This window comes from Anas acuta, chromosome 5, assembly GCF_963932015.1.
Source record: "Anas acuta chromosome 5, bAnaAcu1.1, whole genome shotgun sequence".
Classification (NCBI taxonomy): domain Eukaryota; kingdom Metazoa; phylum Chordata; class Aves; order Anseriformes; family Anatidae; genus Anas; species Anas acuta.
In genome coordinates this window covers 9296630-9324581 of record NC_088983.1, presented here as the reverse complement: position 1 = coordinate 9324581, position 27952 = coordinate 9296630, and the positions used below count along the sequence as shown (strand labels likewise).

Here is a 27952-nt window from a genome sequence, read left to right as displayed (position 1 = left end):
AAAATCTGTTGCAGCTGGATTGCTGCGCAGGAAATTACATATTTCCTGGGATACAGGAGGAAAGGCAAGCAAATGAGAACAGGGAGTCAGTCCTTTGCAGGCACAAGGGAAGTTTCAAGTTGTGTTAAAGAAAGAAAATTCAACATTAAACCTCTGACATCTTTAATTTCCCTGAGTTTTTGGAATCTGATTTCAGATGAATGAAAGATTCTCAATTTGATTGCATTGTGTCTGTTTTTCTCAATACTTAGATTGTACATAATCCAAGTACAAAAAAATATGATATATTCCATAGTTTATTTTTGATATTAGCGATACTGAAATGTTTGACTTAATATAAAATTTTAGCTCACCTGAAGAAATTGATCTCAATTCACCTATATATCTGAAACATCCTTTGTGTAAGGAGGATATTTCAATAACTTTAAAAGATTCCTGGATATTATGATAGATGATGCAGAACAGAGCTTCTTACAGGCTGGTTTCATAAAAACATATACGTGGGCATGCTTTTTTTTTTTCTCCCCCTAAACAAAACATAGAAAAGGCATTTCCAAATAAATGAGTAACAGCAGGCAGTTTAAGGTTGTTAAAGAACTGAGTAGGTTTCAGGTTATTAATGGAGAACATCAAGAGCATTTTTCTCTAAATTGCTCTTTCAGCAGGTGAAGGCATTCAGAAACAGAACAATGACACAGTTAATATTTCTTCCTTATTTTGGCCTCTTGGGGCATAGAGCTGTCGCATTATGCTATGCAATGCTTTAAATCCCAGGTGTATTTTCAGGGAAAGGATACAGTCAAAGTTCACCTGAAAATGTTTAACTTTTCTATTGTCTTTAGAAAGAGATTTTGTGTGCTTGTGTAAAGCTGTTAACTGTCAGAAAATAAGGCATAAAGAGAGAAATTCACTTTTTTCTAGTATTTTATTGTGTCATAAAACAAGAAGTCCTAATTGAAGTTTAAAGAATCTGCATACATTATGATTATATCAGTGATGAGAGGCTCAGGCATTGCTTGAAATACGGCTTCAGACTGTGTGTTCTTGAATGACCGCTCTGTCCAGACACCATACATCACAAGCTTCTTCATTGTGTGGTTGCCTTCAAGACTAAGAGCTTGTGGACAGATTTTTCTGCCTGTTTTTTAATCATTTAATTTTACTGACCTGGTTGAGAGTGTGACCGAGCAAACAGTTGACTGTCACAGCTGCAAAGGTGCAGCTCCAGAGGCATCACTTAAATTACATTTGTTCTCCCAAAAAATCATACATAGAACTACTGTAATAAGGTCACAGTTACTTGAAGGCAGCTGGCTGGCCATACAGTTCTGGCTGTTCCCGTAAATGAAGCTGAAGCTTTGCAAGGTATATTTGTAATAACAAGCTTTCACTGAATATATTTACTGCATGGGTCTGTGTGGATATGAATGGAAGAAGAAATAGCATGTATTGTCATAAAAAGGTGTGAAACGTACTACTCATCTTTGCCAGTAATGGTAAATTACTCATAAGATGCTTTCTTTTTTTATAATAAAGGTGAGTGCCAAGAATATCTAAGGGTTCCTGCTGTAAAGGACAGTAAACAACTCTGCCTTTCCTGATGAAACTTTTCTGTACAATAAATTTTTCCACACTTTGTTGAAAAACACTGAAGGAAACTGCTCCATAAACAATTCCATAAAAGAAAATGAAGGGGAGAAAAGACAAAACAGTTCTGCAAAAGATCAAAGTGAAAGATGCAAAAAATGCTGCTAATAAATTCTTAGCAGAGACCCTGTGATAGAAATCACTGTTTGCAGTGGATTTGATTTCAGTTTCTGAGCAGATTAGCAAAATAGCTGCAGTACAAATGCATGACTTTCCTTCACTCCCTACTGAGGGTGGTAACACTGAATCAGCAACAGAGACTAGTCTGAGAGTTTTAAAGGGTTTTCAAGCCATCGTTTGGCACTGCTGTTCCCGTGCCGCCCAGGCCAACACTGGATGTGTCAAGACCCGTGACACTTGCAGCTTCTGGACGTCTGGAAACAATCTGCCTGATATTATCGGCATTCCCTTAAGAACTGGCATTGAATAAAAACACCCACCAGCTTGTGAGAATGTTTGTAATAAGAAGGGTTGTTACTAGATTTGTTGAACTTCTAATACCAATATGCTTTTAATTTTCACTCAATATGCAGTCACTTCTTAAAACATTGCCTCTACCCATCCCTGTTTGCTTTCAAGTTAAGAATTGCTTCAGTTTTAAAAAGGATCGTCTGATCTTTTGAGACAGAGACAAAAAATTTAGCTGTATTTTATACTGAAGAAAAGCTGAAACAATTGAAATGGGCACAGAAAAACTTGGTTATGGTCACTTTTATTTGATTAATATGCAGTTATTTAGACAAAATATTTAATCAAGACAGTGTACACCAGGGATGCTGAGTAGTTTTCTCGGTGTAGTAGATGCTAACAAATAATGCCGAGAAGGGCTAAAGCTGTAAGAAAAGCATAAGGAAGTTTTGCAGTGATATCTCAACCCCAAAATTAGAGAAAAATGTTGGTAAAGGATGTACCCAACATATGATACAAATAACTGTTGCACATTCATAAGTTTCCTTATTTCCTTTTTCTAGTGGATTTAAGTACCATATGTACTAGAAATGGCACTTTGAGGAATGCAGAGGAATATACCATTGGCAAGTGATCAAATAATGAAAACCAAACAGGCAGAAATGCCTTTTTTTTTTCAGTGGTTTAGGTGTGAGACAGGAACGCTTCCTCTATTTCTCTGTTGTGCTGCTGACAGAGGACAAAGCAGCCACATGTTTTGACTGTCCCTATTGATTCTGGGCTGCTGGGACTGTGCAGTGCAGTGGGGTTTAAATTAGGTCACTTCAGTGCAATGAGTACGTGCAGTTGCAGGGGCTTGTTGTCTACTGTTTTCCTCTGTGTTTGTGTTTATGTGTCCTGTTGCTCTCCTTTAGGTGAGGTTTAACCCTGATATTTAGTATGACTTCTTCCTACAGGATAAAGTAGTGTGTAAAGACTTTAATGTCCTAATTATTCAGTGCTTAATGCTCATCAGTAAAGGGACTGACCTTGGAGCCATGAGTGTGCCGTGACAGTAGAACTATTGTGTTTGATTTCAGTAATGTTTGTGAAGATTGATAATCCTGTTGACAGGCATGCATGAATTTATTTAGACATACATAGTAAGTAGTCATTTGTAGGTTTTCCCTGCAAAAAATCAAGTAGGATTTATTTTTCTGTTCAAGACAGAAGGGAGAGGGCTCATTAAGTGTGAGCATTGATTTCCTTAATTAAAATAAAGACCACCCTTTGAAAATGGAAATTCTCTGGTAAAATGCTTTATAAAATTTTGCTATCAAATTTTATTTTTCACTTTACTTACACCTAATTACATGCTACACTATATCATTTTAGAACAACATGGTGACATTGCTATTTTAAACCAGCCGCTGCTCTGCGTATCAGCGAGATCATCTCAGGACCACCAGGATTATAAATACTGTATGAGAAGGTCAGGTTTAAAGTTTCCAAATCTCCATAAGAAAGCTAGTTTAATTTCCAATCCCTTCATAAAACCTGATAAATTTGTTATCCTCTACAAGCATTGAAAGAAAGCAGCTGAAAATTAAGATGAAATGACATCTGTTCTATTTCATTCCTAACTCACTAGCTGTTGCTGACTTGTTTACAGATATAAGAAAAGTTATGTTCATATCCTTGGGTCATATTACTTCCCACAGGGACATGACTACACTTCTTCAAAAAGAGAACTAAAGATGAGGAGACGCGTCTAGATTGTTCGTGATTTTGTGATCCTTTATTTTAGGATTCTGCTGACATTAGTCAGAAAGCTTTTTCCACCAGCATTTTCAATCTGTATACCTCGAATTAGTCATTTTCTTTACAGCTACTGCTGGAGTTCAGTTTGTGTTTTGTTGTAGCCAGCTGTCATATTAGATTTTATTTTTTCCTGGCTTGACAAAAAAAAATTAATTTCAGTTCAAAAGAAAATACCTAAAGGTTAAGAATATCTAGTTTCCCTATGGATTTGCATGATGATCAGCGTCAGGAGGTGAATACCTGCAATTCAGGCCAGCTCCTTGTCACCACTCTAATTTTAAAAAACCTTGCTCCCCAGGTTCTTGTTAAGTGTACTTCTGATCATCCCCTAACCTAGCTCATACCAATGGCTTTGGTTAAAAAAGAAAAGTTATGATCCTCTTCTTGGAAATGTGCTGGGGACTATCATGTGGAAGTTCTACTGGAGAAATTAGCAAGAAAAAACTTCCAGTAAGGGAAATCGTAAGCCTTTGTATCAACCTCTCAACCTGAATGGGGAGCACTTTTGGTCATCTGGCAGAAGCTTTCACACACCCATGGTTTTGTGACATTATGTGTAAGGATATGAGTGTTCAAAGTACTTAAATGCATTATAGAATCACAGAATCATTAAGGTTGGAAAAGCACTCTGAGATCATCTGGTCCAACCATCTGCCTACCACCAATGCCACACACTAACCCATGTCCCTAAGCACCACGTCCAACCTCTCCTTGAACACCCCAGGGACAGTGACTCCACCACCTCCCTGGGCAACCCGTCCCAATGCCTGACTGCTGTTCTGAGAAGAAATGTCTCCTCATTTCCAACCTGAACCTCCCCTGGCACAATTTGAGGCCATTCCCTCTAGTCCTATCATTAGTTACCTGTGAGAAGAGACCAATCCCCAACTCCCCACACCTTCCTTTCAGGTAGCTGCAGAGAGCAATGAGGTCTCCCCTGAGCCTCCTCTTCTCCAGACTAAACAACCCCAGCTCCCTCTGTCACTTCTAACAGGACTTGTGCTCCAGGCCCTTATATTTGTCTCTGTGTTGGATTTTTTTAATCTGGTGATGTTCTAAACTCACAGTAGCATAAATCAAGAGAAGGGACCATTGAGAGACCATTGATTTACACTACTACAAGTTCATGTAAAAGCCAGTTACACTGGCAACACTTCACCTGTATTTATTCAAGTTAATTCCAGGCAGTTGCTACTATAAACTAGAAATAGCCATGGTTTCATTAAATTGTAACAAGAAAGATAATTTATGTAACAAGAAAGAGTATTTATGTAATGGTGTTCCTTCTCTTTTATTCAGAATCATGGATGAAATGCTATAGACCTGAGGAAATTGCTCAGTCTAGTTAAGAAAACTGAAGTCTTTTTGCAGTTTCATACTAAATGAGAGGTGTTTGGCCTGCAGATGCAGCAGTATGTCAGAAATATTTTAGTTTCATGCAGATGGCATTAGTAGAGCTGGGATGCTCAGAAAGAGGTGGCCGGGAATTGAAACATTTATTTTCAGATGCAGACCTCCCAGACTGTTGGTTTGTAGCTGGCGTTCAAACTCACAGATTAGAAACTCAAAGATTAGAAATTCATAGACGATAATGCCAGAAGGGATCATTCTGTAATCTTGTCCGACCACCAAGGACACAGTATTCCAGTAGCAGTTGCACCGCTGCCAAAAGGAGAAGTAATACAATCCCCCTACTCCTACTTGATATTCCCACTTACACTTGCAAGGATCGCGTTAGGCATATCAGTCCATGTGCCGAAACTGTGTTCAGGCACCTCCATGTGCTTCCTGGCACAGATATCCCACGTCCACTGTTTGGCATACATGCTTGTTTCTTATTTATTTATCCTAAACGTGGTCATGACAAATTGTACGTTCACTGCTTACACAGTTTGGCTAAGGAGTTCAGACTTGTGTACTGTTGATACACCACTAAAGTGATTGTTGTGCCAGCTGCAAGTCGTCAACAACGAGTTTCTATTTTCCCCATGATATTGATTAACATTGTTGACTGGCAGAGAACTGATCGCTATGGGACCCATCAGAAACATAAATATTTGTAGTTGTAGTTAGAGACCATCGGTCGGGTTTTAAGGGATTTTATATCAATCCAGCTAGTTAAGCAATGTTCAGACGTTGTGGGGAACACTGCATGAAGTAAAGGTGCAGCAACCAGTAGAAACCAGAAAAACATCAGGAAACACTCCTCCCACATATGCAGAATGCATTCTCTTGTGCATTGGCTCCGTGGCAAGTGCAGCAGAAATTAATCTGAGCACCAGGACACATTTCTGCCTTATTCAAATGTGTATCATGAGGCTAGGTGGGAGCAAAGAGTTTCTGCTGCAGGTACGGAACAGCCTCATTACTGCTCTGAATAGAAACTGTTTACACCTGGGGATATTTCAACTTCAGAGAGTACAAGAGTTGATTTAAAAATAAAAAAATAAAAATAATCAAACCAGCCTTGAAATGGCTGAGCACTTTGGAAGGTGATTTTGTTTCTTAATATTTTTCGTAGGCTTTACTAAAAATAAGGTAAACTGCATGTTCTCCTGTACCAACCTGTTCATAATAATTATTAATTTCCTTAAAGATATTATTTATACCAATAAGCGGTCGGTAAAACTGGCGAGATACAATAGATCGAGAAGCTATTACATTGATGCAGTGGTTTTGTTCACATAGTATAGAACAGTAATCAAAGTACGTCACTTCTTTACAAGGATACAATATAACAAATAGGTCAGCAATAAAAAATGGGAAAAGCGTTTTTGAATAAACTAATATAGTAGAAAAAATCAACATATAGGTTTATTCTGCTCTGAAAGTAATGCCTAGTATGTTTCCTGTTGCTTGAAAACAATGTTACCGTTCTTTCCATGATCTTATAATCAAAGTTTATTTCCAACCTGAAATGACAGGCATTTTAAATTGCTGAATTTAAAGCACTTCGCTGGTGGTCTGCTGGCTTTTAGAAAAGAGGAGGTATGACTTAAAGCAGCACAAGGTACTAGAGGATCCCTTAGACAAAATAAACTGAAATTGTATATTTTTAATGCTGTTAATAGAGCGTCAACTTGTAGAGTTTAAAAGTTAATAAAAACTTTGTTAAGCAATGCAGGTGCTTTCATAAAACTGAATATTAATATGCTCCTGCAGGCTATGAATGACTTCAGTAAAAGTTAATTTTTTCCCTAGGCACTTGATTAAATTTAAACACCCACTAAATACGGTCAGAAATGAGCATTGTTCAGCTCTGAAACTCGAATACTGCCATGGCCGTGCAGTCAACCAGTATTCATGGGTCTGTGCGATGTCTGTGCTGACAAAGGAAGGATTTCTGTGTGTTCTCTGGAGATAAGATTCCTAAATGACACCTATGACTGTTGTAAGATATCTATCATGTTATCTTCAGCATGCTTAATACTTTCTAGTTCTCAAATTCCATTTCATTGCTGGTGTTTGTTGCTGTAATTGATAGCCCTGATCCAATCTCATCGTAGAGGCCTCACCAGGGACTCACCAGGGACTGTCTTTATAGTGCACCTAGTAGGTTTCTTGCATCTGGTACAGTTGTAGTAGTTGCTAGAGGTGCAGGTGGCTGCAAAATGTGTTGGAATTGCTGCAGGAAGGCTTCAGGTTGAAGGGGTACTAATGTTGTAGATGTCATCCTAGTTGCACTCAACCTCTTGAAGCTTCAGCAGCTCTCTTAATGGTTCCTTTGGGGCACAGAACTCCCCACACCTTACTAGTTTAATGGGAATGCTCATGCCTCCCAGATTTTGGAATATAACACAAACCATTTTATTTCTGGTCATACTGTGATTTCACAGTATAGATGATGCCAAAGTAGCACTGATGATTAATCTGTCAGTTGTCACCTTAACACTCCCGTCAATAAAGAAGGCTTTTCAGAATCACGACACAAGGCAGATGTGACCTAGAAAAGTGCAAATGTTGGAAGCTGTATAAAATTCAAGCGAGACCAGTGGACTGTACTGTGATTCATAGGAGAGATTCAGTGAGCTGGGTCTGGATATTAAACAGAAGCTTTTCATGCAGAGCTGAGTGCAGTGTGCTAGGTAGATGTCTGGGCCTTCGATCATGTAATGTTCCGATTAAGTCCATGCAAGCTTTCAGGTTCCCCTTATATATACTTCATTAGAAAAATATGGCTCTCAGAACTTAGATAAAAGTAGAAAAGAAGTAGGTGTCTCTAACATCTGAGCTATCAGACTGGCAATATGTCATCAGAATATCTCTGAAACTCAATATGAGAAAAATATCTAATGAGATGATGAGAAATAATGAGATATAACGAGATGATGAGATGGTGAGAAAGATACCTAATTTACTAAGGTGACCAGGTAATAATTAGAGAGTATCCCATCAGACCAGTTATGTTTTGGATGTTTGATCATGTTCTACTATGTGTTTCATAGTAGAAACGTGTTAAATTCAGCTGTAAAAATATACTCGGAAGACATTTCTTCAGGAAATGCAGATGAACGTGAGCGACATACAAAAGCAGTTCCAGGGCTGTCAACTCTAGCTTTGGGTTAGAAAAGTGCTGTTTTGTAGGGTCTGTCACAGAACTCTTCATTTATATTATCTGTCTGCAGGGACTGAAAGTGGCTTAAAGGTTCTGGCAATTACAGGATATATATATATATCTACTGATGTTTCTGTGCTTCAGCATTTTCTATATATGCCAGCTCTCACAGCCAATTGATTAAGAAGTTAAAATTAATGTCCCTTTTTAAGCATGTGCTAAAGAAAGAGACAGCATTTGTTTGGGATTCAGTTGTTCCGGAAAATCATAAACTGTCTTTCCTAAACATTCTCATACCATTACATCCCAGCTTCTAAAATTTTAGTATTTTAGAAAGCACTTTGATTATAATTTAGGAGTGGTGTTCTCTCAGATGGTGGATCCTCAAGCCATGATTTCATTTGTTCATCTTCCTGTTGATTAACAAAAGCAGAATATAATTATAGTATTAGTAGCAACAAAGACTTTTCAAGGAACCAGGTTCCCCATTTTCTCAGGAAGCATGACAATTGGTGTTTATAGCAGAGATTAAATCAGTGTTAAACCAGACTGAGTTCATTTCCATCTTGCCGCCTTCCATACACAAACAGGAAAGGAAAGCTCATTGTCTCAACAGTTACTAGCTTCTTTCTTAAGCCCCATACCTCTATAATAAAATAAGTTAGTTTTCTATCACTACAATCCATCCAATCTCTGGCCTTTTAATTATCATGTAAAGAGGAGTCTCCTGCATGATTTATTAGCCTGCTAGGTTAGCTCAATACCTTTGACTGGATTCAGGTTCCTGGCCTATTATATCTGATAGGCAAGCTAAATCCTGTGGAAGGTTCTGCTTTCTTCAGGATTCTCTGGACAAGTTATAACTCTGCATTAGCAAGACACTTTAAAGTCCTTCCCAGCCAAAGGATGATCTACCCAGATGTTTGCTAAATCAAATGAAATTGGTAGTCTCCTTTGGCACGGTATATTTTTAAACTTCACTGTTGACCTCACATCTTCCAAAACATGATAATTACTTTTGTCATATATAAAGGCACTATTTCTTTTTAATGTTTTTCTCCATCCCTACTTCTTTAAAAGTCTTGTTTCTTTTTTGTAACCCATATCTTTTTTTCTTTTTTTTTTTTTTTTAGTATTGTGTTTCAGCATACACGCACATCTTGAAAGGAACATTAGTTGCTATTTTCCTGTACGCTACATGCAAGCAAATGGGCAAATGAAACACTGGACAAATGTTATGTTATTAATTGTTATAAATGAGTGTCCTTTCCCACATTCATTCCCAGTCATTCAGCCAACACTCTTTATTATTTGCAAATTACCAGGAACATTGTCAGTTCTCCTTCTAGTAGACGCCCTCATTTCAGACACTTCCACGTCATTCAGACCTCATATCAAATCCACTAATATTTGTAATTATTTTAGAAAATAGAAGGAAGTCCTGTAGCACCAGAGCAGACAAGCAGTCGGGTTTCCCAACCTTATCAGTAGAAGAAAAAGCTGCATCGCTGTCAAAACAGCAGCAAGCATTATGTCTACTGAGAAAACAGGATGTTTAATTTGTAAAGTTCTTTGCAGTTTCAGTTTCAATCAAGGCATGACCTTGATTTATTCACTTCTTTCCAAGTCTGTGGTGTCTTACCATTGTCTTTCAAAGCCTTATTGGTAAAAATCTCTTTCTTGAGAAAATAACAACTCCACTCTCAGGTGTGGTAGATGATCATCCAAGTTAAGAATTGCAGCAGGCTCTGTAAAGGTGTGGTGGTGGTTTTCAGTGGGATGACAGGGATACTCTGTGAAGCTACAAAGACTACACATTCCCTGCTTTTTCCACCTCGAGCACCTAGAGAAGTGGCAGCTGTTTTTTTTTAGTGGGCAAGAAGAGCTTCCATTCAAAAGGAAATCTTGGGAGATGTAGGCTTAACCCCAAAGAAATGACCAGGCACAGAAAAGGGTGGGTTTGTGTGGGTATGCCGGAAATCTCTTGGCTTCATAATTCTCCTATCTGAGCCATTTTTACAATACTTCTGTATCTCAAGAAACGATAAGGTGGAGAAAACAGTGACCTAAGACATAAACGTGTAAATAAAGTGCATTTAGAATGAAGGTAAGGTAACTAACCTTGTCTTTCTTTCTGTTCCAGGGTGGTAATAACGCAGGTCATACTGTGGTTGTTGATGGGAAAGAATATGATTTCCACCTGTTTCCTAGTGGCATCATTAATCCAAAGGCAATTTCTTTTATTGGTAAGACAAATTCGGAACTTACTTAATGAAATAATACTTAAGGGCAGCTAGCTACAACCACAGTTCATAGTAACAAGCAAAGAAAAACTTAGAATTCACTTTAGCTTCAGTTGTTTGACTTTTCATTTCACTGCTGCTTTAATATGAAGTAATTCTACATCATCTGCTGCTAGAAAACAAACTAAGAATCCCCCTCTTTCCATCATGTTGTCCTTTTTTATACTTTGTTATAAGCTTGGATCCTGCATTCTACTTCTTTTTTCCTGTCATAATTTCAGAAATGTAAATGCTACACTTTGAGAACACAGAAAACAACTGAATAGGCTAAATAAATAATATTATGTACCCCTGGCATCCACATGTTGACTTCCCAGAAATAGGCCCCAAGATATTATGGCTCTGCTTGGAAGGTCATCATCCAGTCTTTTATGTATATATATATATCTGTATATATTTGGTTCACATTACAAAGCCAATGTTACATTTCACTGTAATGATATTTGATGCAAATAGCATCATTAAAAAGTTTGTTTTGATTACTGGGCATTTCCCTCCTATTTAAGTGATAGACAAACTGAAAGCTTAGACTTATCCAAAATTATGATCCTTTCCAAAAGAAAAAATATGTACAAAATGTGCAAGAAATGAGTAAATGAGTGTATTTCAGTGAGTCATGGATTTGTACTTTGTTTTGTTCCATTTGATAATTTCCAAATGGATGTTTGAAATACATGAAACTTGTTTTTTGTTTCTTTCTGCTAAGTATGGCATAGTATTTGGCTTTCCAATTTACCCTCTTGTCAAGTAGTAAAGAGTGTAACTAAGTTACCCTAAATTTAGGCAGAGACTGTTTGCAGATATTTCTGTTCCCAAGAAGGAAGTAGCAGCTGTTTTCAGCCCACTACATCATTAATCCTCCACATCTCATCAGTTCTGTATTGCTTGTGGATCTTAAATTGTAGCTCAATAGTAGGGAGAAGGCATTGCTAATGTATTACAGCACTGGTTTGAGTTTGGTTTGAGATAAATGCATGAATACTGAGGAAAATTTAAATATTGTCACACAGACTTGTCAGTGTTATAAGGCTGCAGACTTCTTTGAGCTTTCATCAGTGAACAATGGCAATTAAATTCCTTGTTCAGAGTCCACCACAAACAACGAAAAGAATTTGCTTTAGTCAGCTGACTTTGGATCAGGCCCTATGTTCAAACCTGAAAATAGCAAGTTCTGTTCTTTCTGATCTTAGCAGACTTGCAGCTGCTTACCCAAAGTGAAGATTTATCAAAAAAAAAATTGCTCAAGATTACATAGTGAGAAATGTGAGAAACTTAGTCTTCCTTTTTAAATAAAATTTCAGACAGTGAGTATTTGCATGCCTCTTGCGTCCTAAGAATGAGCATTTTATTGCTTGCTTTAAAATAAATCTTTTGTGTTCCCAAAGGTAACGGAGTGGTTATACATTTACCAGGCCTATTTGAAGAAGCTGAAAAGAATGAGAAGAAAGGTTTGTATCAAGTAATTTAACCTTGCTTGACATTGTCAGCCAGGTTGAGGTTTTTTATTAAGCCTTGGTTTATAACCATAAATATTCAGTGCGATAACATTCTAGATTTTAGATAATGAAGAGAACAGTATTCAAAATTGTGTTATAGTCTTCAAAGAGATTTTCAAAAGTAATCTTTTCATGGGTTTTCATAGCGATATGTGACATTTTAAACTATATCAGATAGAAAATAAAATCCTTACATGTGTTGCAAAGCTCCATTTTACCTCAAAGGGTAATGATTTAACCAACAGTTTCTTCGTACATGTTTCCCCAGGTGAATACAAAGTCCTGCTTTGAGCAAGGGTTTGGAGCAGATGACCTTCTGAGGTCTCTTCCATTTTAAATTGATCTATGATTCTTTATGTAAATTCTCTATTTTCTAGGCACAATTGAAGTTTAAGTGTTTAATCATATATGATCCTTGTTTAATTTGCTATTTCCGTATAAACTAGATGAATCTTTTCAAGAACTGTGTGTAAGCCATAACATTCTGGTGTTCAAGAAGAACAAATAACTTAGTCCATACCAACATGGGAAAGCTGAAAACAGAAAATGCAAAGCTTGTTACCAAAAACATTGCTGAAATTTGAGAGTCACTTATATTTAACTCATTTTATCTACAGTACTCTTCAGAAACTAAATAAGCTAGAAAAAAAGAGAGGAAAAACTCAAAGTAGATCTCAAAGTTCAACCAATCAGAGCATCTGAAATTGTAGAAATTGTACTTTTTTTAGATATACTTTTTTTTTTTTTTATACAGGTTTAAAAGATTGGGAGAAAAGACTGATTATATCAGATAGAGCACATATAGGTAAGTGATGATTGAAGGTTAAGGAAAGCTAAGCAACCATTTGTGAGTTATGATGGAACTACATTATTACTCTACAAAGCAGCCATGCATTTCATCTAATATGTCTTCATTCTGTTGTGTACCTGAAACGACAGAATTTGTGCCTGCTAAAGAACAATGCTTTATATGTTTTCATAGTACTAGATTTGTTTTCATGTGAGAAGTCCTTGTACTATTGTTAATAACAAATTGACAGCAAAGCTAGTTCTGAAATTATAGATGTCTGTGATTTAAAGAATGCTTTTCTCCTTTGGTCTGCAGTTATGTCTATTTGGTTTTCCATTGCAGTGTTTGACTTTCACCAGGCAGTAGATGGGCTCCAGGAAGTGCAACGTCAAGCACAAGAAGGAAAAAAGTAAGTATTTTCAGCACCTTCATATCATTAATAATAATTTGGAAAACAGAAAAGCAATATATCTATAAAGAGCCTTCCTGATTTTACTAATTCTGCATGTCTATTCTGTGCCTACATATTTTAGTGTATGAATTCTGAGGTACTACTGAGGATATAAATTCTTACTTCCATTTCCCAGTTCTCTACAACATATAAAGACATTTTCAAATTCCTAACAAATCCTCTAATCTGATTTGCGTTAAAGCGATGCTTCCAATCCTCTTTAATATCAACTAGTGATGCTTTTTGAATCAGGTCTGAAGTGTTGGCAAGATTAGATTATATGCTGGTAATTGTTTACTGTACATTCAGTTATACTTCGTGGAAATAGTAGTTGCTATTTTAATCTTACACAGTATGTAACTATTCGTACTTCATTGTTCCGGTTTCTGAAAGAACAAAAGCTTATGTGAACACACTGTTTTTCTACAAGTTAGTCACCTATTAATTTTGATCCTATTGGACAATTTCAACCAATCTTAACATACAGAGGTCTCAAAATTATATATTTCTAAAATACACATGAAAATAGGCATGCAGATAGGAAAGCGGCTTCATTTTTGTCCTCATCAAGGTAAAGGCTGCAACAGGAGTTCACAAGGATATGCATGGTATAAATAATGATTTGGATGGAGTTTTACTCAAAAAGACTACTGGAATCAAAGCCATAGGAATTGAGTTTCATCACTCACAAACTGGTTGTATACAGCATAGTCTGTGCTGCAGCTGTGACAATTAAATTTGTTTTCTTTCCTTTTTAGGAAGGGACTTAGTAGTACTACAGGATAGCATAGTAACCATCATTGCTCTGTTAAAATCTGTATATACACACACACTAAAGTCAGCTTGTTTCAGCTAGATCCAAGGCTTAATGATTTACTGCATACCATAAATATTAGCAATATTTATGTAAATTCACTGAAGCATGAAACTTGCTTTATACTATTACAGAATGTTGGTGATTGGTTTTTCGTCTCAGAACTTCTGCCCAGTATATAGAATACTGAAGAGCTTTAACAAAGTAGTTAGCATAAAAAATATTTTTGCGTATGTTAATACATATTTCATTTTTGTTTTCAACTAGTATTGGCACAACAAAGAAGGGGATTGGACCAACATATTCTTCCAAAGCTGCACGAACAGGTCTTCGAATTTGTGACCTCCTTTCTGACTTTGATGAATTTTCTTCAAGGTACAACTATTTTCATTTCTAAATATTATGTTAGTCGTGTATTTTGGCTGGCAGATTTACTTTTAAGGAGATGTTTATAAAAATGTGTCTGAATTTTGTATATAAATTATCTAGAAGGAGAAGAAACTGGAAAGAATGTATGTGTGTATTTTCTATACTTCTCTCAGGTTTTCGTCATTTAAATTATAATATTATACGTTGGGAAATGCACTGGTTGAGGTATCAAAGTTCTGTGTATTTTCTTTATATAACTGTCAATGTATACAGTTTATAATATAACCTCACATCTTGCCAAAGGTTCTGTGAACAGTAACTTAAAGACTGTTCTTCATTAATATGATTCTAAATATTTTACAGATTCAAAAATCTGGCACAACAATACAAGTCAATGTTTCCAACATTGGAAATAGATATAGAAGGACAACTGAAAAAGCTAAAGGTAAGAATATAGCACTTAATATTTGTTCAGTTTTGAGTGAAACCATAGAAAAAATATTCTAAATTGAAAATAGAAAAAAACTAGTTAGTTAATACTTATTGCTATTAAACTAATTCATTTAAATGACAAGTGTGTATGTTAAGGAAATAACATATTATAAAACCTTTTTAGTAGAAGTAACTGTTTCCTAATAGAATGTTCTGTTGTGGGAATTAAAATATATTTCGTAATTAATATAATTATTATTCTCATACAACGTTTTACTTTTTAAACTCCAAATAACTGTGTTGTGTTAAAGTAGTCAATAGAATGCAGAGTGACGTTTGCAGTTAGTGGTTTCATTCTGGCAATGACTGATCTAGGCAACCTGAAGGACCTCCATACTTACTAAAGAATTGTTGTGAAATCTGTGTTTCAAGATCCTGGTGTTATTTACAAAAAGTCATTTTTCTTACAAATTCAGAAGAGCCACATCTTTGAATATGTAAGGATAGAGGATACCAAAAAAATCTCTTAACTTCCCCACGTTTTGTCTGCTACTATTTCAGTGCTGATACCCTACCTTTAAAGATACTTTTTTTAACATTCATGGGAAGTGTTTTGTTTTGTACTGTATTTCTTCTGAAGCTTGTATTATTTGTAAGTCCCAGTCTCTATTATTTGTTAGTGTGTCTAGATTATAGTCCATCAACAAAATGAGGTAGGTATACATCATCTTCATGAACAGAAATGGTGTAGAAACTATGGCGTTCCAATGCCAGAACAAACTGTGTTTTCTTACATGACTGGTTCAATGTATCAATTTGTTTTTAATAGACTATAAGCTAATCTTTGAAATTTTCAGGTAAAATACAGTTAGTGAAGCTGGTATATTAGGATTTATCTGTATGTTTCATCTTTCAAAAGTGATCAGGGTGTTCCTTCCAGCCATTCAGGTAGCGTTATCTGGGAAAGTTGACATTTACACTCAAATTTGCAGGGATATGCTGAAAAAATAAGACCGATGGTTCGAGATGGCGTATATTTTATGTATGAAGCTCTTCATGGCTCCCCAAAGAAGATTCTTGTTGAAGGAGCCAATGCAGCACTACTTGATATTGACTTTGGTAAGTTAAACTGTAAACTTGATTTAACTCCTAAGAGTCTAGTTTTATTTTGATTTGTGTTTATATCTTCTTTGTAAACAGTAGGAAAATAGAGACACAAAATAATCTTTAATAGGATCAGATCTCCCAAAAGTAAAACACAGTAAGACAGAGCTTGTATCATTAATAGGATTAAATGCTGAGGGTTTAAATATTGATTTTTACTGAAGTTTTATTCCAGTGGGGTAGAAATTTCACTCTTAGATATTCTTGTCTTTATCACTTCTAAATGGTTGTGCACCATGTCATGCAGCTAGCCCACTACAGCGCTGCTGAGAGTAATTCCTTTGCTGTGGAGAGAGGATTAAACTAGTGCAGATAACCTGTAAGCCTAGTTTCTTCAGTTGATCTCTGCTCTGCTCTCTTACCAAAAGTCTAATTAAACCACTTAAGTCTCCACGATGGCGAAACAAAGAACTGGAGAGATGCTCTGATCCAAAGTCACAGTGTAGAGATCATGATTAGCCTCCTAAGGTATAGAAAATTCGCAGCAGATACGCAGAGCTACTTGTGTAGGGCACTGGGAATGTCAGATTGTGACCTTTACACCAGGCTGTCTGCGGATGTTGCAGAAATACTTTCTGTGATACATAGGGCAGTGAAAAAAGCTTTACACAGCAACAGCATCCTATAATAGATCGAGTGTCTGATGGAAGTAGTACTGAGATGCTTTCAAATTCCTCCCTTGTGGGCAGTCCTCGGTGAGAGCTGCGAAGGATGAATGCAAAACAACTTGTGCATTGGAGCAGATCACACATACTTGATACCTCCTCATGTGTAAGAAAGTAGTACATTTTCTTATTTGGCTGTGTGACGTTCTTGATCACTAATAACATGTTTATACAAAAATGCCAGGAAAAGTCAGCTATTTGACTGGAAAAAGTCATTCATTTGTGGGGTGGGGGTGTTGTCTGTGGAGCTTTAGAAATCTAAATACATATCATTCACTACAAGAGGAAACAATTTGGGAAAGAATAGCTTAGTTTGTTCTCTTAGGGCAAAGTGGGGGCAAGTAGTAAGGAGGATTTACCTTCCCCTTTGACTACTATTTCAGTTCAGCTTTAGAGCCAAATATACAGACGAAAACTGATGCACCACGCACACGACAAAAGGAAAAGGTTATATGGAAGTGTAAAGAAGGTAACGAGATAGGAGGATTAGAGGGTTGGGAGTCAGCATGGGCATTAAGTATACTGCAGAAATACCAATATGGAGGGAATACTCCTTGGTGTTTGCAGTGGGTAGGAAGGACGAATAATGACCAGAGTTTACTATACGAGACGGCTCAGAGGGAAACTAGTAGTCGGGAGAGGGTAAAGGCAGTCCCGTGGTGGAATTGTACACAAATATTCAATTGTGATACTGCTTTAGAAACAATATCTCTGCTCCCGGTAAAGATAGCCCTAGCCACCGGATGTGCATGCAGAGGTCTGCAAGTTAACATGAGTATAACCAACCGTAATATAGCCAGCCAGACTGGTAGGGAAAAGACCTTAGTGAATTGTAAATCCTCGACTATACGAAGCATGGGACATTTTGTGTGGGCCGCCAGTGATGGAACTTGGACGACTCATTTAAGTTTGGATGGCCCAGTAAAAGAAATTACTTTAGGACTGCCCACCCTTTGCCCACTTTGGAAAAAATCTCCTCTCATAGAGAGAAGGACAAAAAGAGAAGTAAGTGAAGAAGATGATAAGTGGCAGGAACCGTCCACTGGGGTAAAGATAGGATGGGTGGTAGAATCGTTGTTTGCCCCGATAGCCTCCTACCACAACAGGGAGCTGATATACAATTTGATGGGGCAAGTACATAGATTGGCCGACATAACCAAAAAGGGGTTTAAGGAATTAAATATACAGTTACAAGCCACAACAAGAATGACCCTGCAGAATAGATTGGCCCTGGATATGCTTCTGTTAAAGGAACATGGCGTCTGTGGATACCTTAAAGATAAGGTTGGCCATTGTTGTATACACATTCCGAATGTAACTGCCGATGTAGAACGTGACATATCCCAAATAGCCCAGGTAGAAGGCAAAATAAAAGAAGAGCAGCGTGACGCAGAACAGAATTGGCTGGGGGCAACTCTCGAGGGGTTAGGCTTTCAGCTAGAAGGATGGCTTAAATCGCTTTTGCAAACAATATTGCTACTGGTAATAGTATTCATTGTGATAGGGCTGGTATATGCATGTATTAAAGCAAAAATAGATAGAAGCAGTACAATGAATCACAGCATGCTGACCATTCTCACCAAGAATCATGAAGGGTTCCCATTGCCACCGCTTGCTCCTGGGACGGATACTTGTCTCTAAGTAGTTATGATTAAATCACGCTTAGCGTAACGGGTTAAAGGGGGTACATTACTGCATAAAGAGGGGGGAGATGTGGGATTATTCTGGGTTGTGCCTGCGTGCACAAAAGGAGGGGTCTGGGGTGCCTGCGAGCACAGTGGGAGGGGTCCTGGGTTCCTGGGTGGGACGTTTTAACACTATATAAGATACTGTCACGCAGCAATAAATTGGCTTACGGCACAGAACGCTGGTCGTTGTGTCCGTTTGTCCCGGGGCTTTCAGTCGGGTTATCCTACAGAAAACCTCCTTGAAAGGAAAATGTTCACATAAAGGCAAGTCAGTCTTAGTTTCTTTTAATCGCTGAAACAGGATTGTGCTGTTTTTGTTTTTCTGACAGGCACGTATCCTTTCGTGACTTCATCGAACTGCACTGTAGGTGGTGTATGCACTGGCCTTGGTATTCCCCCCCAGCACGTTGGTGATGTGTATGGCGTGGTGAAGGCGTATACTACTCGGGTGGGAATTGGAGCCTTCCCCACTGAGCAGATTAATGTAGGTTTACTGTTACAAAATGTAATATATACAGTTGCCAAGAAGTAAGTTCAAGGGGTAAGGGTATGCTGCCAAATAAATAAGCTCTATAACAATGCTAGGTTGTTGCAATCATGAAGACAGGAGTTGCCTGATAAACTTCAGGCATTTTTCTTCAGAAGAGAGAAGCACAATCGTGGTGGCATTATTTTGCAGTGACAGTTCTGTTGCAGTGAAAGATATGAAAACAGATTTCATCATTGTATGTAGTCTAGTTAGGTGCATTTCAGTGGGTTTGTTGTACACTGGAGCTGTCAGTGCATCTCAGGAAAGCTTAAATTACAAGATAGAATTTATGAGCTTAACAGCCTTTGTTCCATATGATTTGCTGAATAATTTTGGTATGTGTCAGCCAGTCATGCACAAATTCATCAATAAAAAGAGGGGGACAGATTTTGAATCTTTTAAACTCTCTATTATATTTTCATTATTGTGAAACCAGAAAGCTCAGGATATTGATTAGAGCCATACACGCAGCATTCTCCAGGTCAGTGATCTGAATTTGATTTAAGGATGTAGTCACTAAAATCCATTCTCTAATGGCTGCAAATGAATTGATGGTATCCTTTAGTTTTATAGATCATGAATGTGAAGTTTTCTTTTTTTTTTTTTTCCATGCTGTAAAAATTGCCAACCCAAATGGAACAATTGGTATTCTCATGTTGTGGTAGAACCTGGGAGCTCTAGGCATGAACAAAGCATCTGTTATACTAGACATTGTACAAGCTTTGGTCTGTCCCAAACATCTACAGTCTTGCCCCTGAAAGCAATAGATGCCAAAAGACAAGACTGAGAATATAAATGCAAGCTCATAAAAGAAAAAATAGTTATGTTAAATAAGTATTGTGGAAATACTAGTGATGGAAATATAAACATCTAGCATGTGAGGGACTTTACTATCCAACTAAGAAACTCACATTCTAAGAAAACTTGTTTTCATTTCTTATATTCCTTTTTTTTTTTCCCACAAAAAAGCCTTGGGATTAAACAACTGTATTTTTCTTGCTATCTGCTTGTATTTGTTTATGTTTTCTTTCCTTGCTATTTTTCAGTGAAATACCATCATCATTCTTCCTGTCTTTTTGTAGGAAATTGGAGATCTTTTACAGTCCCGTGGCCACGAATGGGGAGTAACAACAGGCAGAAAGAGACGCTGTGGCTGGTTAGATCTTGTCATTTTGAAATATGCTCATATGATCAACGGATTCACTGCGTAAGCATCACAGATTTTGCGCTACATTTGGAAGTGATTATTTTGTGCTTCGCAGAATAAATATGTAGGTAACATTAATATAAGTCAGTAAAGTGTTACATTTTAAGCAATGAAATAATTCACAGTGGGCAACTGAAAATTGTCTTAATGATACGATAATTGACAGTGGGCAAATGAAAATCATCTTTATGCTAATAATAATTTTATCTCCTTAGGCTTTTTTTTCAAACTGAGTGATTTTACATTATCATAAACATGATTCTTTTTCATACATGTTTTCACTTTGCTTCAGATGACCTTTTTGCATCTGATGTGCTTTTGCATCAGATGACCAGTGTAGTTTGGATTGATATAACAGTTTTTGCACAAATTGTTTGCTCTACTATTCTTGATCCAGTGCTTTCTTATTGACTTATTTAAAAAACAATTGTTTTTGAGTTTTGGTTGGCTCCAGTGGATCAGACTTGTAGGACCCATTCTGCATCATTCAGACACATTACCTCTTTAAGTGAAATAGTTGGGATCACACAGTGTACAGTAGCTGCCACAGCTGGGACAGGTTCATTTTGCCTAGAAAGATGGATTCTCATTTTGTATTATAAATACTGCTTTTAATGGTCTGAGCTGTTATTTTAAGGGTGACTGAGTGACTTGTTTGGTTGATGAAATATATTTTCAATTATAAAATAATTTGAATGGATGTTTTAAAGGAAAAGTGGCTGTTTAAAGGAATTGGTCTAGACCATAATGCCATCAGGCTAGCTTATGTCTAATGCTGGTAACTATAGTGAGCCATTAATTTAAAACTGATTTTCAATCTGTATTTTCAGAAGAAGTTGCATTACAGTTGTGTTCATATAAAGTGTAGACTTACTCTTTGCATTCAGACAAATTGTTCATGTATGCAGATATGTTACTGTGGACATTTCAGTATCACATAATCTGAGACTTAACTTGTGTTGTTTATGCTGCTAGTGCTTAAATGAAACAATACGTATAATGATCTCTGTTCATTAACCTATCAGAAGGGCTTTTTTAATCCTTTTTTATCTTGCTTGAATTTATATTTTGCTTTTGTTAAATCAGCTCTGGTTTATGTTGGAATATTTCTTAGGAAAATATTATATTTCTTTCCATTTCAGTTGTATACAACTTCACTTCACTTCACTTCCATCAACAGAAGTGTTATGTCTGGTAATTCTGACACTTAAAAACAGGGGAGATAAGATCTTGGAAAAAAAAGCTGAAGAACTAGCTCTATGTTGCTTCTTTCCCCAAAATTGGTCTTGTTTAATCATTACATTCAGCATATACTTACTGGGCACATACAGCATGGGCTATATGTGCATAAACTTGGCCAAATCCTTCTCTATGCATGATCAGTCAAGGCCTCGTATATTGTTTCTAGAGGATTTGACTAGTTCTAAAATGCAGTTTTATTCCAATCAGTGACTGCTATGACGTCTTATTGAGGTTCCATTTTTGTCTTCCAATGTGGTCTTTCAAAAGATGGAAAAGGTTCATTAAACTGATGACACAGGTAGCTCAGCTGGAGTACTGGAAGTCAGACTGAGATCTTCCTGACTGTACTGAATACAAGCATAATCTGGCATCTAAAACCTTTTGAAGTCTGTTTTAAAAGTGTAATTTATTAAATAAGCTTGTCTTATAGTTGTTAATCAGGAAGAATAACAGAATTAATTACTGTTGGTGACATAAAGTGACGTGCCAATGTACACACCCAAAATAAATCCAGTAAGTAGCACTTTTAAACAATCAATTTGCATTTTAATACAAAGAGCTGAAAACTGTGCACCTGTATGAGCAGCCAAGCATTTGGAAACACATCTTAGTAACTCAGTCATGTGTTCATCCCAGAGGCATGAATTCAATTAATAATGTTCATATTTGTGTATTTTCTGCTACTGAGTTGGATCTCTAAATACAGAGCTAGGGGGAAAAACAGACAAATAAACAAAACAAAACAAAAAGACAGGTGCAAAGGATTGAAAAGGAAGATGACTGAGATATTCATCATGTGTATGACTTTAACCAATGTTTTTCTGTGCAGTTTGGCCTTAACAAAGCTGGATATTCTTGATGTCCTCGATGAGATTAAAATTGGTGTTGCTTACAAATTGGGTGGAAAAAGAATTCCATATTTTCCAGGTATGCTATCAAATATCTATGTTCATTTTTCTCTTTCCTGCCTGTTAAGTTGTATGTGTTGGGAAAGACTGCTTCTTGAAGTCAGGCTTGATTTCTTTTTTTTTTTAAGACCCCGTTGTAGAAATTTTATTATGCGCATGTGTGCAAATCTGAACCAAAATTGCAACTATTCTAAACTTCAAGTAAATTATTTCCTCAGGAATACTACTGTAGTTTACTGACAACATAGAGTACATCTTAAGGTTTTGACAAGAGGAAACTGGATTACTGGGTCCTCTTGAATCAAAGTTATCTTCCCAACTAACAGAAATTAATCTAAATTAAGAACGATTTAACTAACCAACCATTAAAAATCCTTTGAGATTTTGTTTGTTTGTTTTCATTTATCTATTTTTAAATGTTGTCAAAAAATCTTATTGGTCAAGAACCGTAAGTGTGCTCTGTTAAGGTGGAGTAACTAAACTCAACTGTGATGAAAATTCTTCACCCACAGCTAATCAAGAGATATTACAGAAGGTGGAAGTAGAGTATGAAACAATGCCTGGGTGGAAGACTGACACAACTGGTGCACGAAAATGGGAGGACCTCCCACCCAAGGCCCAGAATTACATCCGATGTGTGGAAAACCACGTTGGAGTGCCAGGTAAATCTTTCTGCAGACATACACATGAGAATGCTACAATACACAAAAAGCTATGTCAATGCACGCAATTCATTAGTCAGGGAGTGGCCTGATTTGGGCAAGAGGTAATGAAAGTGTCTGTGGTTAGACTGGTGATGGTAAATGACACCTTGCCAAGAAGGTACAAAGGGTGATGTTCTCCAGGCTGCAGTGTTGCAAGCAACTACAAGCTGCTGCTGACAAGAATTTATGCAGAGGAAAGATGAACACATACTGTTCTTGGCAAAGTGCTGCCTTGGGAAACTCTGCACCATGCTTCAGTGCATAGTTAGTCTAATGTCCTTCCTTTACTAGTCTCTTCGTTTTGCTTCCTGCACTGCATCACTGTTTGAACATAGACTTCCCTCTACTTTTAATTTTTGGCCCTCTTCCACACTTCTCGGTGTAAGGAGATAAATGTGTAATGGGTACATGACTATTTAGCCTAACTCTTCCACTTGGGACAATGAGAATTTTAACAGGTGTTTAGCTATACATCGTAGCACTCAAGACAGTGAGAGTTAAACCTGCAACAAACAGGCTTGACCTTCTCTTAGATCTTCCATCTGCAACACTTTGATTATTTTGTGCCTTCTGAATGCAGTATGTTGTGCATCTAGTCTGCTAATGCAACAGAAGTAAAGTATTTTTGGATGGTAAAACTTCCTGGCAATGTATTTCAGCATAGAGTTGGCTAGTTTTCTTTGAAGCATAATAAAACACTACCATTCATTCATTGTATTTACTCTCAGTAAATCTTCTAATAGATGGTTTTTTCCTCCCTAGTCAAATGGGTCGGAGTTGGAAAATCAAGAGAGTCAATGATCCAGCTGTTTTAAACAAAGGAAGAACTTCAGTGATGAGAAGCACAGTTCAGTGTTCATCTGTTCCTTGCTGCTGCTTCTTCAAATGGAGATGCTATGTAAAACCAACATGTTCTTCTAGGAATTGAATAGAAACAAAATACATATTCTGCATTGTACCATTTTATTTATCTTAAATGTCTCAGTACATTCACTGTAAAATCTACTTGGTGGCCATCATCAAAAAAAAAGTGCATAACAAAATAAGGAAAATATATATTTTAATTTGAGCCATGTTGCTATTTGAAAGACATCCAGAGTTACTCCTTCTTGCTGAAGCTGCTATTAAGCCTTTTCCAGCAGTTACTGGGTGACTTTAGAATTGTGAACATTGCATTTATTCTTCAGGTGTTAAAAGTCTGTGTCTTTAGATTGGCAGTAATAAAAGTGACACCATGTACTTAGAGTGTAGGATTATACAGATTTTCAATTTATAAAATACAGTAAACTTAGGTAGGTATTTTTGACTGCACAAAGCAAAGCTAATACAATTATCTACAATTTTTATATAACTATTTTTTTAAGAGCCCACTAAAATGTATGGAGAGAAGCTAAAGTATTTTTATCACAGAGCCTATTCTAGTAACTGACGTGACATCTGCAGAGGGGCCAAGCTGGAGAAAGTTGACCTAATAATTCTTTAAAATACCCTGTGTACTAACAGGCAGTCCCTGTGGAGACTGTCAGATGTGCAGTCTTCATTTTATGCAGTAGGTAAGGAGTGAATGAAGACGGAAGGAAAAGTCCTCAGGGTACAAAACACATGGGGAGAGTGGAGCCAAAGCAACACGTGTTTTCTCAGCGAACCTGAGATATTTCTTCCTGCTAATGCAGTGATAGTAATTTCCAAAGTTTTACTGTAGTTATCTGTTGAGGAACTTGGGACTTGCAGCTCTGTATGGCACACTTGCTTCCACAGCTCCTATGTTTCCAAGAATAAATCAATGCATGACTTAACGATGACTGCTGCAGTATTTACACCCCTCACACATTTTGACCTTCCTCAGCAAAATGTAATGCCTAATAATAGAAGGGGATGACATATGGCAGCCAGGGTTCAGACGTGTAGAAGCCGTGGAGAAGTCCCCAGAATCTTCAAGAAGGTTGGATTTCTTTGTGGAACTTCTATAATGGCTATATTGCAAGAGCTCTCAAAAAAAGACCTACCTCTTGTAGAGGAAAAAGAATACACTAGAAGCTGAGTTATTCCATAACTGGAATTTTCAGAGTAGTTGTTTCTTTTCTATATATGTCTCAGAGAGCTATAACAATATTTTTGTATCATTCCCTGAGGCTGTGGAAAAAGGCATCACAACCAGTAATGTCATTATGTAGTGTGTGAAAATAATCCCTTTTCTGTGATAGTAACTCAAAGGATACAAGGCAATAACATTGCAGCAGAGATAGGGAGAAACAAAAACCTATCTCGTGTAGCTCATGTTCAAAACTATTTATGTTAAGAAACAATTGCAAAAGTACTGGCATAAGCACATAGCATGCACTTACTTTAACTCTTTACGGATGTGTTGCTGCTGGTAGGGCAGAATTTTTACACCTCTCTCTGCAGTACAGTCTCTTCCTACCTGATTCACCACAGACTATAGCTTCATGCCTTAATCAAATACTTAACGTCCAATAAAAAAGGTATGAATCCAGAATTCAGCCACAATTTCTTTGTTGGTCTTCGACAAGTCATTTAATTTATATTACTGTTTTTCAAACTGTAAAATAGCAATTAGGAAAACTTCCACACCTATTTTACACTATTTTTCAGAAGTCTGTGAGTCAAGTCCTGCAGTCTTTGCTCTAACATACACGAAGAACCTCTACCCTTCATATTTATGACTGCTCTTATGAAAGAGCAATGAGATTTCTGACCTTATTTAATGTTTGCAAAGCACTCATGAAAGGTGCTTGATAAGTGCTAATTAGTACAAGCACTGTGAAATGTATATCATTTATATGAGTTAATTTAAGCATAAGGATGCTTGGAGATACAGTAATTAAATTTTGTTTTCATGTGGCTTAACCTTGTGACATTGTCCTACTGGATGGTCTAGATCTATTCCTTTTCTTGGCATCATCTTCATGAGTGCATTTGTGTTAGGGATGGATGCTATATTTAAGCTTTACTTGATTTATAAACTAAGTCCACAATGACTAACAAGCCACTTGGTGCACTGAATAACTGGATTAAGTCTGAGGGGAGTATTTGGCATATTAAAAAGAAAGAAAAAAAACAAAACTTTTTTTGCCTTAATTTTCACAAGATTACTCTCTTGTTCACCTAATCTTTCATTTTCCAGTATTTTTTTCCATTAAGTCTCTGTTAGATCCACATTGCCTGTATTTGCATTCAAGGTTTCTTCAGAAACACAGCGACGTTGACAATGGACTTGATACAGTAGACAATTATCCTGTGACTTACTCTGTTGCAGTAAAAATAATATCATGCATTTCATTTCACAGCATGTTTTTTTTTTTTTAATGAAATTTTACTCCTACTGAATTTCACGTGTTGTCATTGCATTAAATGCGAATAAGTTCAGGCTTTTATTGAAAAGCTCTCTAATCTACTGAGTGACATGATGCTTGATAAGATCTTTTTAAATGTAAAGCTGTTTTCATTTGGGCCATTTCCCATTATTTTTTGGATTATTTTTTATTGTTAGGAATTTCATTTTAATAACAATCGCTGTGATGAATTTGACTTCTTCTTTCTCCCCAATTAAATGCAGTAATAATGACTGAAATAGGTTGACGCATCATCCTGTGAGATATCTTGATGGAAGAATAAGGGTAAATGTCTACCAAAACAACACAATTTGTTGTAAAAATTAAAGTTTTTAAAAAGCAGCAATTACTGATTCACTCATGCACATTAATATATTTGACATATTTGCTCACACTTACCCTTATAACGTGGCCTTCTTAGTCAGGTGTGTGCTTCTTAACACGTGCAGTGTAAGATTTTGAAGCTTTTGTAATTTTTAATTTGGCTTTCTATGGTCTGACAGTTCTGGCATGATGCACTTTATAAAAGGAAAGAAAAGCATTTCCATAGTAATGTGCAAACTATGCTTACATCTTTCCCTCTATGCAGATTTTTCAGATGAATTTTGGATCCACACCTGTTATTTTGTCCTGGAAGACACATTAAAATCAATTTGAAGTAACAGTGCTTGCGCTCTCTCTCTCCTTTTACTTTTACAAAAAGTACTTCATACAAAAACTTGGTTCAGTATTTCATGCATTCTAGAAACTAACTAGCAGCACTACTGAAAGAATGGATATTTTCTTTCAGTCTATGAGGAAAAAAATCTCAGTATTTGGATTTTTTTTTAATTATTTTATTACATATTCTATAAACTTGATCAGACTCCTTTTCAGAAACTAGGTGGTGATCCACCTTTACTGATGCGGAGTCGAGGTTAGTCCTCTTCAGTTGTCTCACATAGATGAAGAATGGTTTTACAATGAAACAAAACATTTCCTTTCTGCATCAATTAGGAAATGCACAAACGTTCTTTCTGTAACAGATGGCTCAGAATAACTCAAGTGAATTCTATCAACATTCACTGTACTAGAAAGGAATGGTAGATATCAAATCTACAATGTGTAAGGGCTTCAAACTAGTCATGTTAGGGCTTTTCAGAAGCTTTGATAGAAATGACTCTTCTCATCTATTTCAGAAGCATTTTAGAAGGAGCCTTGAATTGCAGGTGAGTGACCTGTCCAGCAAATGAGAGCAGGCACATAGGAGAGGTAAGAGACCTGCCCAGCTAATTAACTAATGTTTCTTCATTTCCTTTGCATTGGTTATATATAAATTCCTGTAAAATGATGCTTGATTGGTAGCCAACACATCTGAGGCAGTTTGATCAAACTCCTTGTGACACTGGCATCACTCAAGGCAAAAAAAATAAAATAAAAAATCTGAG

The 27952-nt window shown here is 36.7% G+C and overlaps 1 protein-coding gene across 1 annotated transcript in view; it reads left to right on the top strand.

Moving 5' to 3' along the window:
• The window catches only part of ADSS1 (adenylosuccinate synthase 1), a 29541-nt gene extending 3048 nt beyond the window's left edge, over window positions 1-26493 (top strand). Inside the window, exons 2-13 of the mRNA XM_068682610.1 lie at window positions 10554-10656; window positions 12099-12161; window positions 12964-13014; window positions 13342-13408; window positions 14532-14639; window positions 14997-15078; window positions 16058-16184; window positions 18912-19066; window positions 20194-20318; window positions 22390-22487; window positions 22981-23130; window positions 23935-26493. Of these exons, the coding sequence (XP_068538711.1) occupies window positions 10554-10656; window positions 12099-12161; window positions 12964-13014; window positions 13342-13408; window positions 14532-14639; window positions 14997-15078; window positions 16058-16184; window positions 18912-19066; window positions 20194-20318; window positions 22390-22487; window positions 22981-23130; window positions 23935-23987 (1182 nt within the window). The 3' untranslated portion in view covers window positions 23988-26493. The remainder of the gene's footprint in view (window positions 1-10553; window positions 10657-12098; window positions 12162-12963; window positions 13015-13341; window positions 13409-14531; window positions 14640-14996; window positions 15079-16057; window positions 16185-18911; window positions 19067-20193; window positions 20319-22389; window positions 22488-22980; window positions 23131-23934) is intronic.
• Window positions 26494-27952: the final 1459 nt, after the last annotated feature.